General features: G+C 40.9%; 1 protein-coding gene across 1 annotated transcript in view; it reads left to right on the forward strand.

Moving 5' to 3' along the window:
• The window catches only part of fhdc1 (FH2 domain containing 1), a 28083-nt gene extending 4616 nt beyond the window's left edge, over window positions 1–23467 (forward strand). Inside the window, exons 2-12 of the mRNA XM_027016537.2 lie at window positions 9879–10774; window positions 13261–13322; window positions 14452–14554; window positions 14750–14835; window positions 15096–15196; window positions 16274–16344; window positions 16579–16686; window positions 17214–17284; window positions 18290–18407; window positions 19213–19377; window positions 19775–23467. Coding sequence (XP_026872338.2) covers window positions 10334–10774; window positions 13261–13322; window positions 14452–14554; window positions 14750–14835; window positions 15096–15196; window positions 16274–16344; window positions 16579–16686; window positions 17214–17284; window positions 18290–18407; window positions 19213–19377; window positions 19775–21979 — 3531 coding nt within the window. The 5' untranslated portion in view covers window positions 9879–10333 and the 3' untranslated portion in view covers window positions 21980–23467. The remainder of the gene's footprint in view (window positions 1–9878; window positions 10775–13260; window positions 13323–14451; window positions 14555–14749; window positions 14836–15095; window positions 15197–16273; window positions 16345–16578; window positions 16687–17213; window positions 17285–18289; window positions 18408–19212; window positions 19378–19774) is intronic.
• Window positions 23468–24539: the final 1072 nt, after the last annotated feature.

A 24539-nucleotide genomic window follows, 5' to 3' on the forward strand; every position in this document is an offset into this window, starting at 1 on the left:
CTTTGATCCACCCAGCAGATTGTTCATTTTAAGCTAGGCATACATATGACTTCATGGTGTAAAATGTGGGACTTCCCCAATTATGCATTACACAATTTAAAGCTTAATTTACTTTAATAATTTCAGTCTTCTCAAAGTGGCTTGCTTCTTTAAACTGGCTTAGATAGCCAAACTATAATGCTCATACATCAGATATATTGTGATATACAGATTGTTTATCTTATATAAGTTTGTCAACATGTGATGCCTGCATCAAATGACTGTGTGCATGTATAAACACGTTATTGCTCTTTAGGAAACTATCGGACGTGTGTATCTGAACATGTTTGCTAGCAGAGTAAACAGCTATCAGCTTAGGGAATTCCAACATGTTGCTCGGCTGTTTCATGCAAAATGTGTAGTACACATTCTCACCTGTATCTTTGTAGCAATTAAAAAACTGAATACATGCCCATCAGTAGGCTTAGTATTCCTTCAGTCGCTGTGCATGAGGTTAAGTGGATGTGACTGGTGTTTGGGTTAAAAACAATCAATTAAAAGTCATTTTACAAACATGACTGAGCACGGTGTGCCTACCATGGTGTGTCGCTGTGCTGTGAACTGCAAAATGATTTTGACAGATTGGTAAAGGAACACTTATGAAATCCTAAAAGATCCGTTTAAGGACTTTTGACTAAAAGGTTTACTTTTTTTTTCATCAAAGCAATAATATAAATGGTTAGTGGCACTGTTTTTCCATTAGTCTGTCAGCAAAGGTAACTTGTATATGATAAAAATGGGATTTTTCTGCTTCTGCACCATACCACAAAATTATGGAGGGGAAATAGCTGACCGGGTTTCTAGAGTGTGTGAGCTGTGATGCAGTATGCGGTTAGTGTGGTGTGTTTCTTGGCGTGATTTCTCTTCCCTTTCTTACACCCTAGACATTATGAGGTCTAGGAGCCCAGTGTTATTTGAGAAATCTATTCTCATCCCTGCTGGTTTCTAAAGCCCTTTCAAGTAAAGGTTCCAGAATCATGCTACTTAGTGTCACTAACATTTGCACTGCTTTCATCCTCTGCGTCTGAAGTTTAAGAATTATTAAAACTTTCCTTCTGCTTTGGTCCCACTCAACTAATCTACTTCACAGTAACACATTCCTGTGGATTCTTTTTGCCCTTAGATATCGTCTACTCTAATGACCAGGGAGTATCGATGTAGAACACCTGCATGTGGCAAGCAAGAGATCTTGTGTCGCTATCCATCCACTAGGCAGGAGAACTAAATTCAAAGCCTTCCTCTTATCCTTGAGCAGGCAAACGTGGAAGGACATAGTCATAATGTGTAATGGATGCAAAGCAAATGGCAGACCCCTTGATTTGAAAATGGCCCAGTTAGCAATTGCAGCAAAAATGTTATAGTACTACTGAAACGAAAGCTTATGAACGCTCAGTGCTCAAGGGCTCGTGTATCAAAGACTGATGTAATATATCAATCAAAGCCGGCCTATAAACTTACCATCTGCTAGTAGCCAGTCATGAGACGGCTGTGCCACAGTTTTAATTGTCTTTGATTATAGTTTTAAATGATCTTTCTCTCTCCCCTCTTTCTCCCTGAAAGATAGCTGTATTTGGGTCAAATATAACTCTGTCCCACAGCTGAGTCTAAATTAGCTTCATTATAACCATCCGTGAAAGAACCACAATGCTTTCGGACCAGCATAAAATCGAGAATGCTTCAAAGTAAACAATTTTTGCTAACAAAAGTCATTTAGATGTGAAGACAAACACCATTTAATTGGGGCTGATTCCCCTTGGGAAAACCATTCTTGAGGCGGTGGCATCCAGTGGCACACAGGAACTGACCGCAGGGCTGAGGAAGTGCAGGCGTGGTTGAACGACAGAGACGCTTCCAGTCGCAGTGGAGTGTGGGGGGCTGCACTCACCTTCCTGCTGTGTTTTGTTCGCTTGGCTCTCTTTGATGTGGTCAAACTGGCTTGTGCAGTTTTGGCCAACTCCCATTAGCCCCCCTGCCCCTGAATGTCATTAGCACCTGACTGAGCTGCTGTTCTTTAGCTGCTTTGGAAAGCAGCTGTACCGTGCTAACCCTTTTGATATACACAAAGACATATTTAATTTCCTTCATTTTTCGTCATCTTCTGATGAAAAGCATCGTTACATATTGTACATATTCATGTGTTCAGCAACTGTTGCATCAAAAAGTAGCATCACATGCACAACCTCTTGATGGGTACCTGGTTGAGGTGCTTAAAAATGATAATAATAAAAAGTAGGCACTTATGACAATGTAGGTGTGGATTTTGCTCAAATATGTTTTGCCATATTGGATAAAAGTGTCAGCTAAATGCTGTAAATGTAATGACCTTGTGGATTTGAATTTAATGGTGGCAGGAGGTCAGATCATACACTCCAAAAGAAGAGGGGGAGTGATACACTGCGTGAAAAAGAGCAATATTGGATGTTTGAGTTCTCTGCTTTCGGGCCTTAGTCAGAAATCTGATATGAAGATATTTTTATAGAAGGCATAGTTGTAATTATTTATTACGCTTTGCATAAATTTAAGTAGGTATTTTTAGTACAGAGGTGAATTTTTAAAAAGATATTTATTTTGGTCATATTTCTTAATTTTATCTTGCTATTTTGATATAATTCATATATATAGTATACTATAAAACATAAAGTAGTAATATTGTATTGTAGTATTAATGCTATATATAGTATGTAATGATAATCTATTTCACTTGTATGAGGAGCACTGGAATGGTCATGTCACTGCTAAAGATCCACATAGGATTGAAATATAATAAATGAGTAGTGCAGTCTAGTGTGGGGGCTTTGTTTCCTCTTTTTCAGAAATTGATTTGCCATGGTTTTCTTTTGCATTACTGAATAGTGTCAAAGTGCAGAGGACAACTAAAAATGCGTAGCCAAGTTGAATAAATATCAGAGAAGAGGAAAGAGACTATATTCCCTCAAAAGGTACCCAAACGTGACAGATGGTGGATAAGACACATTACACTTTTTGCTCAACAAAATGGTGGCCATGTTGTTATATTTTCAAGGGACACTATCTTTTGTTTATCTGATTTGAAGATGGCCCTTCTCAGAGATGGGGATTCAAGTCTTCCTAACCCAACCCAGGTGTTACAGTCTATCTCTAAACTGGTGTTTTCACTCTGTGTGGCACTGTGCTACTTTTATGCTCAGCCAGATGCTGCTAACTAAATTTAACTCTTTTGCCTTACTGCCCCAAGTAAGCTCTCACTGTAAATGGAGCATGTTGCCTACACGCATGTATTCTTGTCCTTGGTGTAGTGGCGTGGTGTTTTATGAGAGGCTGATTATTTAAGATACTCGAGACTTGATGATAGATTTACATCACTCTGAACAGGTTGCACTTTGAATCCTGAATACCTTGTGGGTCAGAAGAAAGTTACGTCAGCTCTCATGCCAGATCTTCTAAACTACACATCGGATTGGTCCCCATTTAGACTTATAGCAGGTCTAGGACCAGATTTCCTTTCCCAAAGCTAAAGGTTTGCTTAAAGAAGACACATAACTGGTTTTAGATCAGTGGAGAGGGAAAGGACATGGAGGCTGTAAGGATAAAATGGCATATTCTAATTATATTGCTACATATTGTAATAGTGATATGCCTAGTGATATAGTAAAATGTGTGGTAAACCCTTGAATGTCAGGGTAAAAAGCATTATTTTCACCAAAGTTATTTAGGCTTGTTGGATCATGAGGATGTCAGTTAATCACAGCCCTCACAGAGCACTCATTTTATGTATCTGAGATTAGGTAGGATGCTCACAACACACACAAAAATACACACAGGGGCACCAACAGGTTGCTACCACCTGTCAGTCTTAGAATCATACTAACTCTGCCCATGCCCATTTGGTGCCCTGTATACACACACACACACCACACACACAAAAACAGTGACATACTTTTTTCAGAGGGCCTTTTTGCGTTTCACAACCTTTTACAAAATGCACTAAAACCCCAAGTATTTATTTAGGGTGAAAATCAGATTAATTAGCTAAGAACAGACCATTTGTCGGAACATTCAACAAAGTACCCCACTGTTGTACGTGAAGTGCAAGCATTGTTTAGATGTTAATTCTTGAGTCTCCTTAAGCATTTCTTAATCGTTTTGTCTTTCCTCACGTCTAACAGGATCCCATTAATAAAGCTCTTTTTGTTTTTTTCCCTGTTCGACAATGGATGTGCCTCGTGTCGACAGGGAGTAGATTACATGGTCACCATGTCGGGTTAGTGCCCTGTGCCTCGTCTGCCAGACGTATTAGATATCAGCCTTCACCCACAGCATGGTACCTGGAGGTGCCAAACGAATCCGACGGGTGGAGAGAACTGGCTTGGAAGAGTAGGGATTGGGTTGCATAAGTCCTGACCTGAGAAAGCCAGCAATATAATGCATGTGCATTGTAGCTGCACACGCCTGTGTGACCATTAGCATGTGTTTGGCATGGACCCGGGAACACGCAAACGTCAACTAATCAGAAAAAAAACACACATTGTTCCATATGTCACCCTTTAAACAGCCTTTTGAATGCCGCTATCAGTGTGCGGGATGTGTCCAACATCCCTTGTTTGCTTGACTATCCGAAGGTCTTGAATTCACGTGGCAGTTTATCAGAGATATTGCAGTCCATTGTGGCCCTAGCATTCTGTTGCCATAGAAGCTGAGAGGCAATGGTTTCTCTTTGGTGGATTTGATAGAGTATGACGTGGGCTGAGCATGCTCCAGCTTTGTTTTTGTAAAGCTCTTTTACATGGAGTCCAATCACTTAGCAGATTGAATGCGGTTTCCAGGGATCGATAGACTATTTTTAAGTCAAATTTGAAAACACGGGATAAATTATTGAGGTAAACAAAGGAGAGCTGATGTTATGCTGGTATGATCGGTTTGTTTGAAAATAGGCCAAAATTGTGAACAGACAATCTATTGCCCAAGTAGTTTTAAAAGTTTATGTATGTTTTTATATATACACTCATCGGCTACTTTATTAGGTACACCTTGCTAGTAATGGGTTTAACTGCCTTAATTCTTCATGGCATAGATTCAACAAGGTGCTGGAAACATTCCTCAGAGAATTTGGTACATATTGACAGGTGGTCTATTGGACTGGGATCTGATGACTGTAGAGGACACTTAAGTACAATGAACTCATTGTTACGTACCAGTTTGAGATGATTTGGGCTTTGAGAAATGGCGCGTTATCTTGCTGGAAGTAGTCATCAGAAGATGGGTACACTGTGGTCATAAAGCAGTGGACATGGTCAGCAACAATACTCAGGTAGGCTGTGGCATTTTAAGGAGTGCTCAGTGGTATTAAGGGGCCCAAAGTGTGCCAAGAAAATATCCCCCACAACATTACACCACCACCACCTGCCTGAACCATTGATATAAGGCAAGATGGATCCGTGCTTTCATGTTGTTTACTCAAAATTCTGCCCCTACGGTCCGAATGTTGCAGCAGAAATCGAGACTCATCAGACCAGGCATTATTGATTTATTTGACACATGATTTATTCTACCCAGTTACATGACTCCAGTTATTTCCAACTTTTTGTTGCGCTAAAGAATAGCACCCCTGCCCCAGCCCTATAGTCTTTTAAAAAATGTTCAACTCCTAAAAGCAAAAGACTAATCCATTGTGTGGGAAAGGGACTCGCACCACCACTCTTTCCTTTAGGGCAACCACTGATACTCTGCGGCATAACCCACCCACTTCTGCCCCCCACTGCAGCCCCACCCCACACCTCCTTTATTTGGGAGTTTGGGACCTTTTCTTATTACCAGCTATTTTGTGTGTGCGTGTGAGAGGGAGAGAGAGAGAGAGAGAGAGAGAGAGAGAAAGAGAGAGATGGAGAGAGATGGGAAGATAGTCAGATAGATCTGCCCATTAAATTAACAATGGCCTTTGTACAGAAAATGGACTTCTCAATGGAGACCTTAGTAGAGTCACTACTCACCAGACACTTTTAGCTTCATTCAGACATGTCTAGTGTCCTCGGGCTAGAGCTCTGATCCTCCCAGATAAAGAACCTGCCAAGTGCTTATATCCATGCTGACACTGGATATATAATCTTCAAAATAATTGTTAATGGTTTTAATGTTACGTGTAATCTGAGGAGAGATTATAATATTAAATGCATTTGGTTGCACTTCATAATAGCCTGAACTGATTTTAAAAATCTGCCCTCAGTAATGGTGGGCTCCTTCTTGGTGAGAATTGCTTCTCCAAGGAGTGTCTGACATTGCAGCAAAGACAGGATTGTCTGAGACTGTTAACTCTCTCCTCTCCCCTCCTCAGTAGGGTAAAATTTGCATGTAGTGGTTTAACTCTATGCTGATCTCTAAATGATATGTTAGCCTGCCTTTAATTTTCCAGTGCTCTTAATATTCTAAATTATAGTAATGACGGCACTTGAATGTAAACCTAGTACTTTTATAATTTTGCCTACAAGTATATGTACTCTATGTCTGTACATTTATTTACATGATTACACCCATCATGTAAGTTTATCATTCTATTATTATAACCAGTGTAGCTGTAATTTGCTAGCAGAACAACCGAATATACTCACTGACCACTTAAAGAGAGGCCACTTTTTACCTGCTTTCACTGTACTCTTAAGGAGTCTTTTTTTTCTTTTAGGTACTTTTTATAAGTGTATTATTACAAACTAGACCAAACTTCTACCCCATCTGTCATTGGTCAGTTTCTGTGCCACCCAACTGTAGCCCTGTGGTCATTTTTTTAGTCATGCCAAGAACTGAGCTCCATCCTCTTCGGCCTATGAATTAATTACCACATACAGTGGCTAACTTGGCACAAGTAACGTGGAACCGGAGTCCTGGCCCAACTCCAGGGACTTTAATTAGTAAAAACCTCATAGGATCAAATGTGGGGGACAGAGGAGAGGGCCTACTGGAGTTAACTGTGCATCAAACTGTGTGCCTCAAATATAGAGTCGTCACTGCTTCTCACGTGGTTCAGTCACAGCACTGTGCGAATAAGCAACTGTGCAGAAAGTATACTGAATCCTTTTTCTCTCTGTGACTGTGTTTTACCTAAAGAGGAAAAAATGCATTCATTTTTCCTATTGTAACAGGTGGTTTCCTTTTGCTTAGACCTGCTTACATGCAATAGAAGTGCTGTGTCAGTTTGGGTGGGACAGGAGTTTCATCTCTGTCTCCTTCATGCTACTGTGGCTGATGACACAGGCTCTCCCAGCTGAAAGCTGTTCTGTGTCAGCTGTGACGGTTCTATGGAAGAAGAAACCCGATGCCTTAGTAGTGGACCCTTCAGCCGCTCATTGTCACCTGCACAAAGGCCCCCACATCAAAGGAGCCAAGAGCATGAGACCAGCTCAGTAATGTTCAGTGGCTCACACAACTGCTGCTTTCACTGATTCAGCAGTTATAGCATGGAAGCACAGCTGCATATACAGACACACAGGTTCATGCAGACTAACCTTATATATGGTCTAATGAAATTAAGGTTATAATAAGATTATTAACTGGTTTCCTTATATATAATATATATAGCTATGTCTTTATTTAAAATGGCCTGATCATTGATGCATAAATGACTTTATACTTAGCTAGCCTAATCCTTGTTTATTCAGTTTATGTGTAGTGGAGTCTTTGTTGGGGGCTGAATATTTCTTACTCTGAGAGTGAAACAGCTGCCTTTGCAGGTGCTGATTGGTCAGTGTTATGTCGCCCTGGCAACCTCCTGTGTCGCTTGTGCTTGGTGTAATGTGACTCATTTGCATATTCAAAGGAGAAGTGTGGGCTTAGGTTTAGAATATCCTGTACGCAAACAATGTGGCATGCTAATGTTGAAGGTTAAGAAAAAAAAAAAAAATTTTAAATGTAATATATATATATATATATATATATATATATATATATATATATATATATATATATATATATATATATATATATATATATATATATATATATATATATACTGTGTGTGTGTGTGTGTGTGTGTGTGTGTGTGTGTGTAAAAGTAATGTTTAAATAATTTATTCCATGGAATAAAGTTCCAAGAGTGCAAATTTTCGTCGCGGTCGCCCGAGTGCCGCAGGGCGCGGAACAGGACGCAGACTCCTTAGAGTGTGACGCACATTTATTAACATTGAACATATAAGACGACGGTGGCACTCACACATAACATTAACGGTGAACACAACTACACAGACAACTCGCGTTAAATAGCGTGAACATGAACACAGGCTACAGTAATAGCAACTGTGGTCTTACAAATATTAACGATAGTTATACAAACGAACGGACACACTAGCAGGGGTTTATATACTGACGAACATACAACACTAAACTGTGCAGGTGTGTGCATTCAAGGGGGGCGTGGTTACAAATAACAATAGTGAATCCCAGTGCAAGCGGCAGGTCGTACCACGTGACTAGTGGGGGGAGCATTCCGTGACAGTATTACTTGCAAGAGATGTAATCAATTTTATACTACAAGAGAAGGCTTTCTTATCGGTTTGTTGAACACCTTTGGGCCAACAGAAATAAGGATTTGTCATTTCCAGTGGCGAGGCAATTTAATACTAATGCACACTGCATTAATGACATAATGCATTGCCAGTTGTTGTTTTGGCAGCAATGAAATTAGAAAACTCAAAGAAGCCTATGGAATTAATGTTATGATTAAAATCTCCTTTTTCATATATAAACTGGTTCGTCCTACTATTAATTCAAAAGCACTTTGCTTGCACAGCTGATGGAGGACCTCTGTCCAAAACTTTTTTTGTTTCTCTGGAATCCTTGTTTACTTCACTACATCTCTTACTAGAATACATGGCCGTTACTCACCTAGAATCTTCATTGGATTTTTATATATCATATAGGCTTCTTTAGATAGGTTTGGAACTGTTTGATGCATTTCTATCTGAGTGTGATACTAATCAATAGCAGCTTGGACCGTCTCAGCTTTGTGAAGAAGAGGCTACAGCATTTAGTAAAACGCCACTGTCTCTCTACATGCTACCTTTATCCAGCTAACTTTAAATAGTGACTACAAGTCAGACTCTCATTGTGTGGTGTACCTAATTGAAAAGCCCTTCTGAAGGCTAGCTTTCAATGAAAATATCATAAAAAGTCAGCAAAGTTGGCCAAATCCAGTTATAAATCTTGGTCAGAAAGGAAAACGGAAGTATACCTAGCGAACAACTAGTTTGTTTTTGTCAACTGTAGTTACATTTTGAGGACTGCTGATCTGTATTTTGGAAACAGTATTTTAAGGTCGCACGTACACAAGATAATAAATGAAATGTGTTTCGCTTGCAGTTCATCTACTCCGTATGTCCATTGCCTCACAAAAACTTGCAGTTTTGTACAGTTATCCTTTTATTTTAGGTACACTGAATGGATTGGCAAAACATGTTTAGTTTTTAAATATATTTGAGCTTGGATGAACAGTTGGTGTAGTATAAAACTATCCACTTTTGAGAGGATTGAGCAATACATGATGTCACTAATGTAATTAATGTTCTGTAAAGGAAATTTCTGGTGTCAAATCATGGCATGGTGAAAAGCAGACGTCCCTGGGAGAGTGCTCGTTATGTAAAGTCTAACGAGCGGAGATTCAGCTCGTCTGTCAGCGTCGTTTTCACACATTGAAGGCTGACTTCAATAGCTGCAGCTGAACAATACTCCTACTGCTGCTTGTTCCTTGATCGTGCACAGCTGACTATTCTTTGATGTCCCCCCCCTCCCCCCCACCCAATTCCATTCGCTCTTGGATCCCTTGCTTGATCGCTCTGGAATAATTCTCCTTGTGGTGTGTGCTCTTGTCCCTCCTGCAGTTCGGCGACACTGACCTTTGACCTTTGACCTCTCCATGGTGGGCAGAATCCCAGGAAAGGAGCAGCCGGACATTTTGTGTCAGAGCTGAAAGATGGGCTGTGGTGTGATCGACCTGTGCGATATTGTGGGCTGATTCCTGAGGCAGTTAGGGAACAGGCCACTTATGTATTTATTTAGATTATGTATGTTTGTAAGATCTTTTCAAATATATTCACCCAAAGAAATCATGATGGCTTAAGCGAGAATGAATATATGATTAAAAGGTAATTTAATGTGACACATCTTGACATTGAAAATAATGCAATAAACCTGTTATATGTAGAAGAAATGCTACACTTAATCAGTTAGTTTTTTTAACTAAATCACTCAAAGAGGCTACAAACCCAGTCCACACACTGGCCATCCAGGCTTTGCTCCGATCCCATCGCCCTCAGTGGCCCCTGTGACGCCCACTATGGCCAGCGGGGCTGCTGTTGCTGACCCAGCTAGCGAGCAGCCAGTGAACGCTCCTCCGGGTTTCCCGGGCCCTCCCAGATGCTCAACCCCTGGCCCTGACCATGCCCACAGCCCCAATCCAGACTCTGCCATCGGACCTCTGGCTGTGCCCCCACCTCCTCCACCGCCACCTCCACCTCCTCCGGCCCAGGCTGGCCTCCTGCATACCTCGCGGAGGAAACGTCGGGTGCGTAGCTTCTGCTGGAAGCCCATCCCTGAGGAGAAGGTACGCGGCAAGCCCAACATATGGACACTGGCTGTGCGGCAGCAGCAGTACCAGATCGATGTGAGGACGGTGGAGGAGCTGTTCGGCCAGCAGGAGGAGGTGCGCCTCAACGCAGCCGGTGGCCCATCCAGGGCCAGAAGGTCCCAAGGCTCCTTCAAAGAGAGCAAAGATGAGGTGAGCTTGGCTGGAGTCGACCTAAACGCGGGTGCGCAGGCGATGGATGCTGGTCCTGACTAGCATGTCTCACCCTTGTGACTACCTCTTTTTCATATAGTCATTGCTGAATAACATGCTTTAAGCTTAATAACTAAATAATAAACCTGTGGTTAAATCAGCTATAACCTTCAGTCCCAAGTCAGTGTTATGTTATTATACATTTTCAATTTGACCATTTTTAATAGCTGGAATCAGGCTGTCATACTCGAATTTTAAGTACTGTTTTGTTTTATGTGGTATGTTGCTTATATACACATGGTTGTGGATCCCATGGCAATAAATGAATAAATGTTGTCACTTGGATTGTAATTTGAAGATGCAGGTTAGATCTCTGATTTAAAAAAGGATCAGACACTATCTCTTAGTGTTTCCTTAAAACTTGCACTTAAATTTTAAGCACCAGCCCCCTGAATGTCTTCATGACTACTGAAGTTCCAGACTGTCAGAACTGGCTCCTATTACAAACATCTTGGCATTCATTGTTAGCTTGTCAGTAATCCAATGGGATTCTGGCATTCTTGGTGTTGTTGACATTATTTATGGGCCATCACAGTAATTCTATCTGTGTCAAGGGATTGAGGATACTGAGCTCATAGATATAATAGTGTGACTCGTATTCCAGTGTATGTCAATAAATACCCAAAACACAGACAAGATAGGTAGGTGTACACTGAGAATCCCTGCAGTGCATTTAAACTATTTCCACAATCTCTTTCTAAAAGGAATATACACTAGGTTAGAGGTGTTACAGTTACAGAATATAGCTGACGCTTTTATCTAATGCAATTTACAGTTATGACTAAATATAATTGAGGGTTAAGGGCCTTGCTCAGGCGCCCAACAGTGGCAACTTGGTGGTGGGGCTTGAACTGGCAAACTTCCAATTACAAATCAAGCACCTTCACCACTGAGCAGCGATGTGTAGTGTGAGCTATTTACAGTATTATGAACCACTAGAGTATGCATGTTCATCCATATACTGAAGGTAATTTTGGTGACATTTCCAACATATAAAAAAATATATTCCATGTGAAATCATTGAAAAGTATCTATTTATGTGGCATGCCTTTAAATGAATGGAATAAGCTATGATATCAGTTGCCAAGTTTGATATCTTTGCTTTGTGAATCATCAGATAGATCTGACACAGTTTCACTCAAACCCTGCTGTGTAATGTGTTATGCAGGGAGATTTAAAAAAAAACACCTAAAGATTAGTCAGCTGATCACATTTAAATTATCTTAATTTAAAGACTCCTAATATTAGTATACTTTTAAAATATTACTATACCAAATATTGGTATACTGTCAAAATATCGGTATACCAAATACTCTGTACCGTAATAAAACATGAATTTCAAGGATACTTTTATTAACAGTGTATGTTTTAATGCAAAGTGTCTGTGCCCAGACTTGGGATCATGTTATCTACCAGAGGATTGATTATAGCACATTAAAATGCTATTTTTTTGTTATTATAATATTAGTCTTTGAAGGATACTATTATGTAACATCTTTACATGGTCTTATACTTCTACTTTAAGATTTCTAACTAAACTAACCATCAGTAAATATTTATCTGTGCTATACAAAGCATTTTGTATAGTATATAACATGCTAGATCCATTTGTAATATATTTTGAATATAGCACAGGAAGTGCTGCCATAATATACTTATTGGTCAACTCAGAAGAATACCTGAGAAGAGGTGTAAGAATGTCACATAAACCCAGCGAAACACTAAGTGCATTTCACTTTTATACATCCGTATATGGAAATATGTATTACAGATATGAAGACGCACACCACTTTTATAAACATGCAGTATGTTTTTGTTTATCCAAACCTAAGTTCGCTGGCTCACTTTGGCATCTAGGCAACCTGCTCTGTTTCTGACATGGATTTCTGTGGTTGCTGTAGTAGCCACTCGTTTATTTAGCTTCGTAGTCACCTGGGACTGTGTGAGGTTGTTTGGATCTAACGAAGCCTCCACCACAATTGTTTACCCGAGGCGGCTCAACCTATGTGTGGATTTGCCTGTAATTCCACACGTCACCACATTGCAGATCACACGTCACATTGCAGATCACAAACACTCATGAGTCATTCAGGTGTGAGTGTATGCAACCAAGCCCCAGCAACATATGTGCTAATTATTTTCTATCTAAGGAAGAAGTGAGTCATAATTTGAACTAGCTCATAGGTTGATGGAGAACACTGTCAAGGTATTATCTATAATGCATAGAAATTGATCACCTGCCAGATGTTATTAATGTGAGGTTTATATGGGGTGTGAAATCACTTTACATATGGTACATGTCAGAAAAATAAAATTCAATATATATTCTCATCTATTTTTTTTTTTACTTAAGCTATATAAACAATAAAGCACACAAAGTCCATGAAAACAGGATTTCACCCTTATCATCTCTTTTCTTTCTCCAGATCAGCATCTTGGATTCCAAGAGGGGGATGAATATGGGGATTTTCCTCAAACAGTTCAAGAAGTAAATTACTGAATCTCTTGCATAAAATATTGTGTGTGTGTGTGTGTGTGTGCGTGTGTGTGTGTGCGTGTGTGTGTGTGCGTGTGTGTGCGTGCGTGTGTGTGCGTGCGTGTGTGTGCGTGCGTGTGTGTGCGCGTGTGTGTGCGCGTGTGTGTGCGCGTGTGTGTGCGCGTGTGTGCGCGTGTGTGCGCGCGTGTGCGTGTGTGAGAGGGAGAGAGGGAGAGAATGAGCAAGGGTCTATATGTGCATTTTAATCCTGGAGAAATGTGATGCTTTTGCTGTGGGTGTAACTCAATGCCTCTGTGTAATGGTACTTTCTGGTGGCTGATCATGTGTTCATGAGAATATGTTTGTGAGTAAGCTAGTGGAGTACATTAATTTACTGTCATTTCTGTGACAAACGTGTGTGTGTGTGTGTTGGGACAGTGTTATCACCTGCAGCTCTTGAGTAATCAAAGCAGATTTAGTTCTCATTTTGTCTGCCTGTTGTGGAGGATAGTGTGCTAATTAGTCCCCAAGGTGACTCACACACCTCTAGAATCCATCCAGGTTTTAAAACAAAATGATTACATGGCAAAGTTAGTGATGAGGGATGTTTGTGGCTCTTTTACCACACAGGAAAGATGAAAAAGTTCTTGCTAACTGAAAATTAACTGAAAGCCCCATGGTGAGCAATAATGGGCAACAGACTTCCAGATAGTTGCAGAAAGTGTACATTAAGAATATAGCATGTATTTGCATTTTTACTGTCAATTTTCATATCGGTTCATTCATGTTTTATGACATCCAAACATATCTCACATATTACATTACATATTAACTAGCACTACCTGTAACCAAAGTGAGTATAAGAAGTGAATCATAAAAGGGCAAAGTTCAAACATTTCAAATAACTCTTAAAAAGTATTATTGTTCGATATTTCATTTCAACATGAGCCAGTTACAGAATAGTATTTTTTTTTTTTTTTTTTCAGGGTAAGGATCAGGTTCACACGCCAATCAAGTACACATGTGCCCCCAGTACCTCCAAGCTTCCGTTACTGTCTCCTATCTCAGGGTTGACCAACTATATTGCATGAGCTAATATAGCTTGTCTGCTACTAACCGAGCAGGACTTTGTGTCCCAAAGGTCTAATCACACCATAGTGGAAGATATACGGCTTGGCAACAGTAAGCATTATGGCGCGGAGCAGCTTGAAGAGCTGCAGAAACTTCTCCCGGAGGCAGAGGAGGTGAGACACCCTCCAAACGCTTGACTGCCAGTAGATGGCATAAAGCAGGGCCACTGAGGCATATGGTCATTTTTATAGTGTTGTACAAGATGGATGGGTACTCCCATGTTAAATTTTGTGCTAGTTGTATGTTTGAAAACGATAAGTAGTCTTTGTAAATTGTTGTAAATAAAATATTTTCCCCTGAATGTGTAGATCAAGAAACTGAGGGAATTTAAAGGAGACCCTGCGAAGCTGACCCTAGTAGATTCTTTTATGTTTTTGTTGATCCAGGTACCACGGTAAGAGATGTACTTAGTTATTTTAACTAATACACCGCACTTCAAAAGCTGCTCACGACATCAAGCCACACATTGTTTCACAACCCAGACACATTTACAGAACTCTATTGAAGCAGGTCTATCTATCTTCAATTTTCACTTCATAAGACCATAAAAGGGTTATGTTTAAATATGTTTAAAACAGGGAATGAAAGGCTACAGGGGCTGAACTACCCCTTTAATGCAGATGAAGGATTAATGTGTGCGGGTTTCCCTGACAGCTTTGACGTGCGGATCGAAGCCATGGTACTGCAGGAGGAGTTTGCACCTTCGTGTTCGGTGATGGGTGGAGAAATTAACATCGTACGCCATGCCACTGATGGTAAGATGGTGGGGTAGTGGTAGCTCAGTGGTTAAGGAACTCGACTAGTAGTTAGAAGGTTGCCAGTTCAAGCTCCACCACCACCAGGTTGCCACTGTTGGGCCCCTGAGCTCAAGTTGAATTCAGAATTGTAAGTTGTTTTGGATAAAAGTGTCAGCTCAATGCTGTAAATGTAACACCAGGGGAAAAGTGTGCTGTCATCACTCACAGGTGACCCTGGTCTCAAAGCGTAAGGGGATACTTAGCACAGCACCATGCCTGAACACCATTTCAGCGGCATGGAAAGGCTGGCAGATAGATTACAGGCCAAGATGTGAGCGGGGGATGAGTGAAGTGATGGAGAAATAAGAAGAGGGAGTTGGTTAATGGGGTCAGATGAACAGGAAGTCAGTTCTAGACCAATTGTAATTCTAATCCATCTGTAAATTAATTTGCAGGTAATAAACCAAGATGGTAAAATATATTCTATGTATTTTCTATTTTTCATGTATTTTATTTTTGTTTTATGCTAGTACAGTTTTGTGATAGATGATTGCAGAAAAACTGCTAAATTACTTTATTGCTCACTCTCTCACACACACACACACACACACACACACACACACACACACACACACACAGTTTGATAGCCCATTCTTTCATTCTCAGCAATTTTGAAGCTTAACAACTGGATCAATAAATAGCTGGGTAAATTTTTCCACAGGGCCCAATTCTGAGGTGTACGGGATGACTTTGCTGATTCCCCACTTCTCATGGAATTGCCCTGCCTCAGATATCCATGTCCTATAACATTTCACTACCAAACTGAAGTATTTCTTTAACACTGTAATCGGTGGCTAAGGAGTGGGAAGTTTATTTTGGCCAAATGTACTTGGTTTTCTTATGTTATCCAGACTCTATACAGTATGAACTCAAATTGCTATTCACATCTCTGAAAGAGATCTTTTTTAAATTAATCTGAGTGGCGTCATGTGTTGTGGCTTGCAATCAAACTACTATTGGCAGTGTAAAATAAATCTCACACCATAGGGTTATGTAATGAGACATCTTTTTGTTGATTTGAATTTCTATTAACAGAGCTAATGACATGTGAGGAACTCCACGCCATACTCCACTTGGTGCTCCAAGCTGGAAACATCATGAATGCAGTAAGAATATCTTCGCTCTCTTGTTCTCCGCCTCTTAACTTCTCTTCTCCATTCATTGGTTCTCCGAATTTCCCTCCCACATGTCACTTCCTCTCACTCTTTCTGTCCCACTTTTTACTATTGTGTCTCTCTGGCTCGTCACACCTCTCCTCCCCTGTCCGTCACCGTGGTTCCCGATGGCATCACTGGCTTTTAAAGTGCTGGCAGCACACTAACATGTGTCGTTTCCCACAGGGGGGCTATGCGGGCAATGCTGTCGGCTTTAAGCTATCCTCCCTGCTCTCTGTGGCTGACACCAAGGCCAATAAGCCGGGCATGAACCTGCTCCACTTCGTGGCCCTGGTGAGTGGGTGTGGAGGAGTGCTTGAGTGAGTGGGTGTGGAGGGGTGCGCTTGAGTGAGTGGGTGTGGAGGAGTGCGCTTGAGTGAGTGGGTATGGAGGAGTGCGCTTGAGTGAGTGGGTGTGGAGGAGTGCGCTTGAGTGAGTGGGTGTGGAGGAGTGCGCTTGAGTGAGTGGGTGTGGAGGAGTGCGCTTGAGTGAGTGGGTTTTTGCTTTTGAACTCATTTTAGGCTTTGGTCTTGTGCTGCTCAAACTGGACCTGGCACAGAGATGATATTCAGCCAAATTCTACCAAATTCTTGCTTAGTGTTTGGTTCTATCAGATTGCACTCAGTGGAATATAAAAATGAACTGTCAAATGCATATTTTTCTTTATTATGAAGTGTTTAGTTGTAGCTTTTCTCAATTTTTCAATATACATTTGTTATATTATTTTAGACGCTACGGATCTGGGTCTATATAAATATAAGTGACTCAAGCGTATTTGTAAATTTTGTTGTTTAATTCTACATTTACTTCCTTTCTAACAGGAAGCACAGAAGAAGGATGAGAATCTTCTTAATTTCCCAGAGAAGCTCACTCACGTACAGAGTGCAGCCAGGTTAGCATGAAGCATTACAAAGATCAGAATCCTCCGTTTCAACTCCTGCACTTCCTGCATAATACTGCATTTTCAGTTTTGTGTATTATGAATACAAAACACTATTGTGAATTATACAGCAGTTAGGACCGACCTCACAATCTGATTGGTTGAAAAGTGTTCTAACTGTGCTGATATTCGCAATAACAGCATGGGTTTTTCATGCCTCCACTGTATCATCCTACTGATCTTTTGCTAAGTAACGACTAGCTTTGTGCACATACAAAATCAGGAATGAATAAAATGAATTTTATAAGATAAGATCTGACCTACAGCCCATTTGGTTTACCTCCAAAGGAGAGTGTGTCCACAGGCACACATCAAATTCCAAGTTTGCCATTTTGAAAACATTTAGATGTTTTCTAAATGTGATGGCAGAATGATTAAACACACTGTGGACACTAGCAAGGTGAGTTGGGCTGTTTGATGCCAATACCTTTCCTACAAAGCAAACCTTTTTCTAACTGCACAACTAATGGAAATGTGCAGATTAACATATAAAAATAATGCTATAACTTTTATAAATAAATCAATTCTATCTCTTACGTAATTTTATTTTTAGTTTTTTCCTTTATTTCCTTCATCTTCACTTAATTTCACCTCATTTTTGCTTTCATTTCAAACTAACGTTACTTAATAGTGCTATATAAACTGCATGCCATTTATACTGTGGGATGATCTACAGCATCTGTTCGCAGTTAAGATCTATTTGCAATAAAACGCACTCCCTCTTGTGGTTCGACCTTTTTGTAACCCTAATATGCCCTCTCCATAAAACAGCATACTATTATTAGTCATTCTTGCACTGATCTTTTCTCTTGCTTTTCCCTTCCTTCCTACTTTAACACCTTTCGCTCCTGCTCTTTGTTCTATCCACCTCTCTCTTTGTACACCACTTTGCTGCCAACCCTTTGTGATTCTCTCTCTCTCTCTCTCCATCTGCCTTGCCTTCCTTGGCTCTCGCAGGGTCTCAGTGGACAACATCGAGGCAGAGTTCTCCTCACTCTACGTACGCACGCGGTCTCTGGAAGAGAAGATCCAGAACGACACAGAGTTGCTCATGCAGCTAGGTCCATTCCTGCAGGTCAGATTCTTACAGTAGTTTGTTAAGACACCAGACACCTACTGGAATCTGTCGTGCAGATCAGACTGCCGACAGTAAACTCACCGCTCCAGATAGCACCACTGTAATCTGCCACCTGCATATCAAACTTCTTTTGTTCTTTAAGTCTTAACATACTGTTAGAATTTTTCTGTGATTAATAGTAACAAATAACTGAAATTATTTATGTAAATGATCTCCAGTTTCACTTTTAGCCAATAGGAAAGCTTTCTGTAAAGGTGTATGTACTATATGTGTGTGTACTTGATATACAGCCACAATGACATACTCTAGAGTTTTATGCACTGTTTTTGAAATCATGGAGTATTCTTGTCATAAGACAAATTTAACACAGGCTACTCCCTCTCATATTTTACAGTGTGCTCTGGATTTTATATTATCTTACTGAAATACCTCATCAGTATTCTATCCAAAATATTTCCATGAATACATACATTTAGCTGACGCTTTTATCCAAAGCGACTTACAATTATGACTGCGTACAACTTGAGCAATTGAGGGTTAAGGGCCTTGCTCAGGTGGCCAAAAGTGACAACTTGGCAGTGGTGGGACTTGAACCAGCAACCTTCCGATTACCTTAACCACTGAGCGCTATATATATATATATATATATATATATATATATATATATATATATATATATATATATATATATATATCTCTAATATAACATAAGTTATATTAGATATATTAGATATAGTTTAGTTTAGTTATATTTTATATTTAGTTCTATTTTCTTTACACCTTATATGGCCCTTTGTACTAGAGTTCTTCACAGACCCTGCAGGACCTGAAAAGACGCAGGCTAGACCTGCGCAAGGAGGGTAATGCCCTCATCGATTTCTTCTGTGAAGACAAAGACACATTCAAACTTGATGAGTGCTTCAGGATCTTTCAAGACTTCTGTCTCAAGTTCAAGAAAGCCGTGAAGGTAGAAACCTGCTGATTCCACTCACTGACCCAAGGTCCTTATTATGGTCTCAGAAAATTAATGTTCTAAGAAATTATTTCTAAGATCTAAGAATTTAATTCATAGCTTTGCAAAATAATGGTCAATCAGTGAAGAGAAGATGTTACCGAGAAAAATCTGGTCCTCAATATTTGTGTAAAGCATGATCATAAACAGTCACTTTTATATTCACTGGCTGGAAAAAAGGCTTCTTCTCCCATCTTGAGCAGGCTTTTTGAGTAAAAAACACCCCCTGAGATACACTGCCATCCTCTGGCCAAAGGTTCTGCTGGACTGCTTTTTGCTAGATGTTGTATTTAGAAAAATTCACTCATGCAACTCATTTCTCCTCATCCTGTCTCTGTCCTTCCTCTATTAGGATAATCAGGAGAGAGATCTGAAAGAAGCAGCTAGACAGAGGCGCTTGCGTGAGCTGGAAGAAAGACGTTTTGCCTGGGCTGCCGCCAATGGGGGGCAAAGCAGCAGTGGAGGTTTTGGACGCAGCAGCAGTGAGAATGATGTGGAAATTCTCACCAAGGAGGGCCTCCTGGACTTTCTGCTGCAGCCACGACCTCACAGTCCCCACAGTCCACTGGGACGCTCTGCGAGCGCCCGCCGTTACCACCATGGCACAACCAATCTCAACCACCGCGGCTACCTGGAGCTGTTTACTGGGTCTCCCACAACCAACAGCACCAAGTTCAGCAGCCTTCCACGCTCGGGTCGCCTTCACCAGAGAAGGACTATGGCCTGGCTGGCCTCTCAAGATGACAACAGAGAACTGGGCGCTCCAAACGAGCTCTGTCATGAAAACTTGGCAACTTCTCCAAAGGCAGACACTGAACCGATTAGCCCTCTGGTTAGATACTCAGTGTCTGGCCACACCATGGAGAGTGACGCTTGCGATAATAACTTTGCATCTTTATCTGAAGGTATAATTTCTCGACCAAGTCTCACTAGGACTGTGCGTCAGAAGTCGCAGGGACAAGGTGTTGGACAAATTAATGTTAGTGTGGAAAGACACACACTGGTGCCTGGACTTCAGCCCTTTGAGTTATCAAATAATAATAGCAGTTACACACAGCTGGACAACCAGGAAAATATTTTCGTGATGGACTTAGAAGTTGAAAGAAAGCTTTCGAAAACTCTTGTTCTGGACACTCCTCCATCCAGCAAGAGTTCGGAGGACGCACCACGACTAGGAGCAGTATGGGATAGCAAAATAGCTTCCCCTCAGAAAGAGGAGGAGGAGGACGCTAGCACTGTCTCCTCAACCACATGTGACACTCCTTTACCTCTTGACCCTTCATTGTCCAATAAGAAATCTGTCCCTTATGTTCTGGACTGCACTGAAACGGACTGCTCAGTCATGTTAGACTGCTCAGAGCTGGAGAGTTCCCCCATCTTTAAAGAAGGATCTCGATTTGACTTGAAACCACAGGACAGCAACTTCCGAGGTCTCTTTAGAGATCCTAGTTCCCTTTCCTCCAACTTTGAGTCATTGTCAACCAATGACCCATCCGTGTCCACATCTGCTGATGAGCCCCTCAGAAGGAAGGCAAATGAAGAATGGCCAGCATCTGTCACTCCTCACGTTACCACAGACGAGGCAGATACCGATAGCTGTGACACAGCAGAAGGTCGGAATGTGGGTGAAACGACAGTGCAGACCTGCAGCCCCACACCACCTCACTCAAAAACCAAGGCTCCCTCTAAATCTGCAGCTGCTAGAACTAGCCGGCCTGCCAGGACGCTCACAGTGACCGAGACACAGAACTTGCGTAAGGTGGTGCCGATCACCAAGCTGAGTCGGTCTGGCAGCATTGCTAGGAGAGTTGAGACATCATTCAGGATTGAGAGTGCGGAACCAAGACGTCCACTGCGTGACCAGAGTGCACCTGCAAGAAGGGGTGAAAGACGAGGTAGACCTGCTCGTCACTCTAGCCTGCCCCCAGATGAGGCCAAAGAGCAAAGAGGAACAGCCTCAAGCAATGTAGGTTCTCGATGGGCAAGAGACCCTACTCTACACAAGCCTTCCTTCAAGAAGCCAAATGCCAAACCCATCCGCAATGTTCCCAAACCTCCACCAGAGGAAAAGATGTGTCGCTCTACTATGAGAGCCTTGGCCCAAGCCCAAGCTCAGGCTCATGCTCAGACATCATCCGAAGGCAGTGCCCCTCAAACGCCAACACATAGCGTGAAAGTCCCCTCACCCCTGCCAAGCTTTGCACGTAACACTGTTGCCTCTTCTTCTCGAACCAAAAAAGACATGCCTTCACAGCCTATTCCAGTAACTCCATTAAAAAGCTCCACCTTATCCAGAACAGGTTCCCACAAGGTAGCCTCTAGTAATAAGACAGACTCCATATGTAGTGGGCACTCAGCCCGAGGTGAGGACAAGTCAGTTGGTTCTTTAAGGAGGGTTCAAAGTGTTCGGGTACCCAGTCGAAACACTCAGCGCAGCGACACGCCCCCACCACAGCGTGGCCGGGAACAGTCCCGCAAGGGTAGCAGTTTCTCTGAGAAATCCATTCTGATAAGAGACTCCATCTCTGGCAGGATCCTTAAGCCCATCTGGAAATAGAAGATAAAAAAAGACAGTAGGAAGAGAGTGCAATCCTCCACACCAACATTTCAGTTTTGTTCTCTTTAGGAATGTATCTGAAGCCTTTATCATGTAGCTGAAGTTCTTCATACTCAGCTAGTGTTCCAAACAATTCTAGCTGCTGTCAACATTTGACAACACATTTAATAGTAGCATTTCATCCATATAAGGATGTTATTGATGACCTTTTGGATACATAATGCTAGTCATCAGATGATGCATCATCTTCATACACTTCAACCTTGCATGAAGTATTTGATGTTTTTAAAACATGGATTCATGGTTGTCCCCTCTGCCTGATTTGTTGAACCATATACTGAACTAAATACAGTACCACTAGATTTGTAGACCTCAAAATGTGTACAACATACAAGAATACTGTATAGTAGCTCACAGATTCATCAAGATGTTAACTTCGATGTTTTCTGTGCATGATGACAAAGTAACAAATGTTTTCACAAAATGTAAATGCCTACGAATGTTATGTGCACACAGGTGGTGCTGATGCAACCAACATGAAGTACTTTTAAATGGCATTTCAATTGTGTCCTCAGAAATGCTGAACATGTTCAATAGCTGCTGAAATGCTTTGAGAATATAGTTTGAACTTGCCTTTTTATTCAGGGTTTAAGCTGCTGTACAAGACTGTTTTGCTGCTGTTAAAACTGTTTTTGTATATTCTCTGTGAATATACTGCTAAGATCTTATTTGCAAAGCCATAATTTTAATCAACATTGGCAAAACCTGGTGCTGGAGGAACAGCTAGGAAGTTCACAAATTCACAAGTTCACTAATATAGTTCTCTAAACTATACTAATAACTCATTTCACAGTGCAAAGATTCTTGTGTAGCGTGTACTTAAAATGTTCTTATTTGGAATAAGAGTGGTAAAGGTTATCTAATGATTTGACCTTTGTTCCTAAGCAAAAACATTTTTTTTGAAAAAAATCCTACATCATTTAGCAGAAGTCTACAACCAGTGCCCAGTGATGATTCCCGTGAAGAAGCAAAAATATGATCAGACTTCTTTCAAAGCTACATTTTCTCAATGAAATATGAAATATTTTTCAATTTAATAGTAAAGTTCAACTTCTAGTATTTCCAATATGGCTGGCCTAGCACCATCTGTAATTTCTCCAGCAGCACATTTTGCCACCTCTCACTCATATGTTTTGGTGATTCATGTGTCAAGCAAATGGTTCACTTTTCCCACAGCTTTAGCAGTAGTAACTCAGTTGCAACTTACAATGCCTTTTAGTGTTCTTTATCAGAATGTCCTGTGTATTTATGTCTGTGTGCTGTACTCCTATGATCGGTTGACATGCTTTAGAACACGTCCATGGTAACATGGAGAAGAATGACACAATGGAATTGTTTTCCAGCTGAAGTTAGAAGCTTGCCATGCTAAAGTAGGTTACTGAAGACTTTGGATCCAAATAACCCTCTTCTGAGTTATATTTGGACCATTTTGGCATGACACTTTTAGTGTGTGTGTGTGGGGGGGGGGGGGGGGGTGTTAATGTTCTTGCTTGAATTTTCTGTTTTGAATGTTATATCTGACACACACACCCCCCCCCCAAAAAAAACTGTGTAATTACAATCAATATAAGCTAATTAATTAAAATTATAGAGTCTACAGTTTGTTCGATTGTTCAGATTTATGTGCAGATATGAGATAAATATGTATATTTATAAAATAAAGTCGCAATCAGTTATTTGCGAATAGTACATTTTCCAAGAACTATATTTTCTAAATATGTTGCCCTCCAAAAAAATCATAGTTACTGTAAGTTTTGAATGCCATCGAAGCATCATACTGAACAGTCGGTGTACACTGACAGTGATTGCCAATACACTAAATGTAATATTAACAAAAGTCTCTTCATTAATTCTCATCAATAGAAAAGAAAGCTTTTACTTCTATTCAGTCCGAGAGGCAGTCCCAGGGACCTGCAGCAGTCATAAATCCTTGACTGATGAAGTGTTTGTCAGTTTGCGAAAAATCAAACTTGCAGGGAAAACTCAAATGTAAGCGATGATGTGGCCCACCAGGCCTGAACGTCCAATATAAGTGTTTAAAGTTATAATGGGACTTGGTTCACTTAATTTGCATTCCACTGCATTTAGTAGCAGGTAGTTAGACACCAGCTCCTCCAGTGCTGTATGGTCAGGCACACCGTATAAACAAAGCACCTCTGTCTGTCTGTGTGTGTGTGGGTGTGGGCAGTGCAGTCCAAATGGAATGAGGGCAGAGGAAGAAAGACAGACCATACATCATTGTGGCTGGACAATAGCAACAACTGGAAAATACTCAAAAAAATCTCACTCACTAGGACCTTCCTCATTCGTTCATTTAGGTAACACATCACCTTCAAGTGTCGGGCAATCTTCCTTTTATCCAGGGCACCTTTATAGATGCATAAAAAGTTGATGTTTAGGGTTGATCTAGGACTGGCCTTCCCCTCCAAAACCGCTAACCTTTTCAAATATGAAGTGCTTCTAAACTGGTCTTAGCTCAGCTCAAACATAGAAAGGGGAA

The sequence above is a fragment of the Electrophorus electricus genome, chromosome 9 (assembly GCF_013358815.1).
Source record: "Electrophorus electricus isolate fEleEle1 chromosome 9, fEleEle1.pri, whole genome shotgun sequence".
In the NCBI taxonomy this organism is placed as follows: Eukaryota; Metazoa; Chordata; class Actinopteri; order Gymnotiformes; family Gymnotidae; genus Electrophorus; species Electrophorus electricus.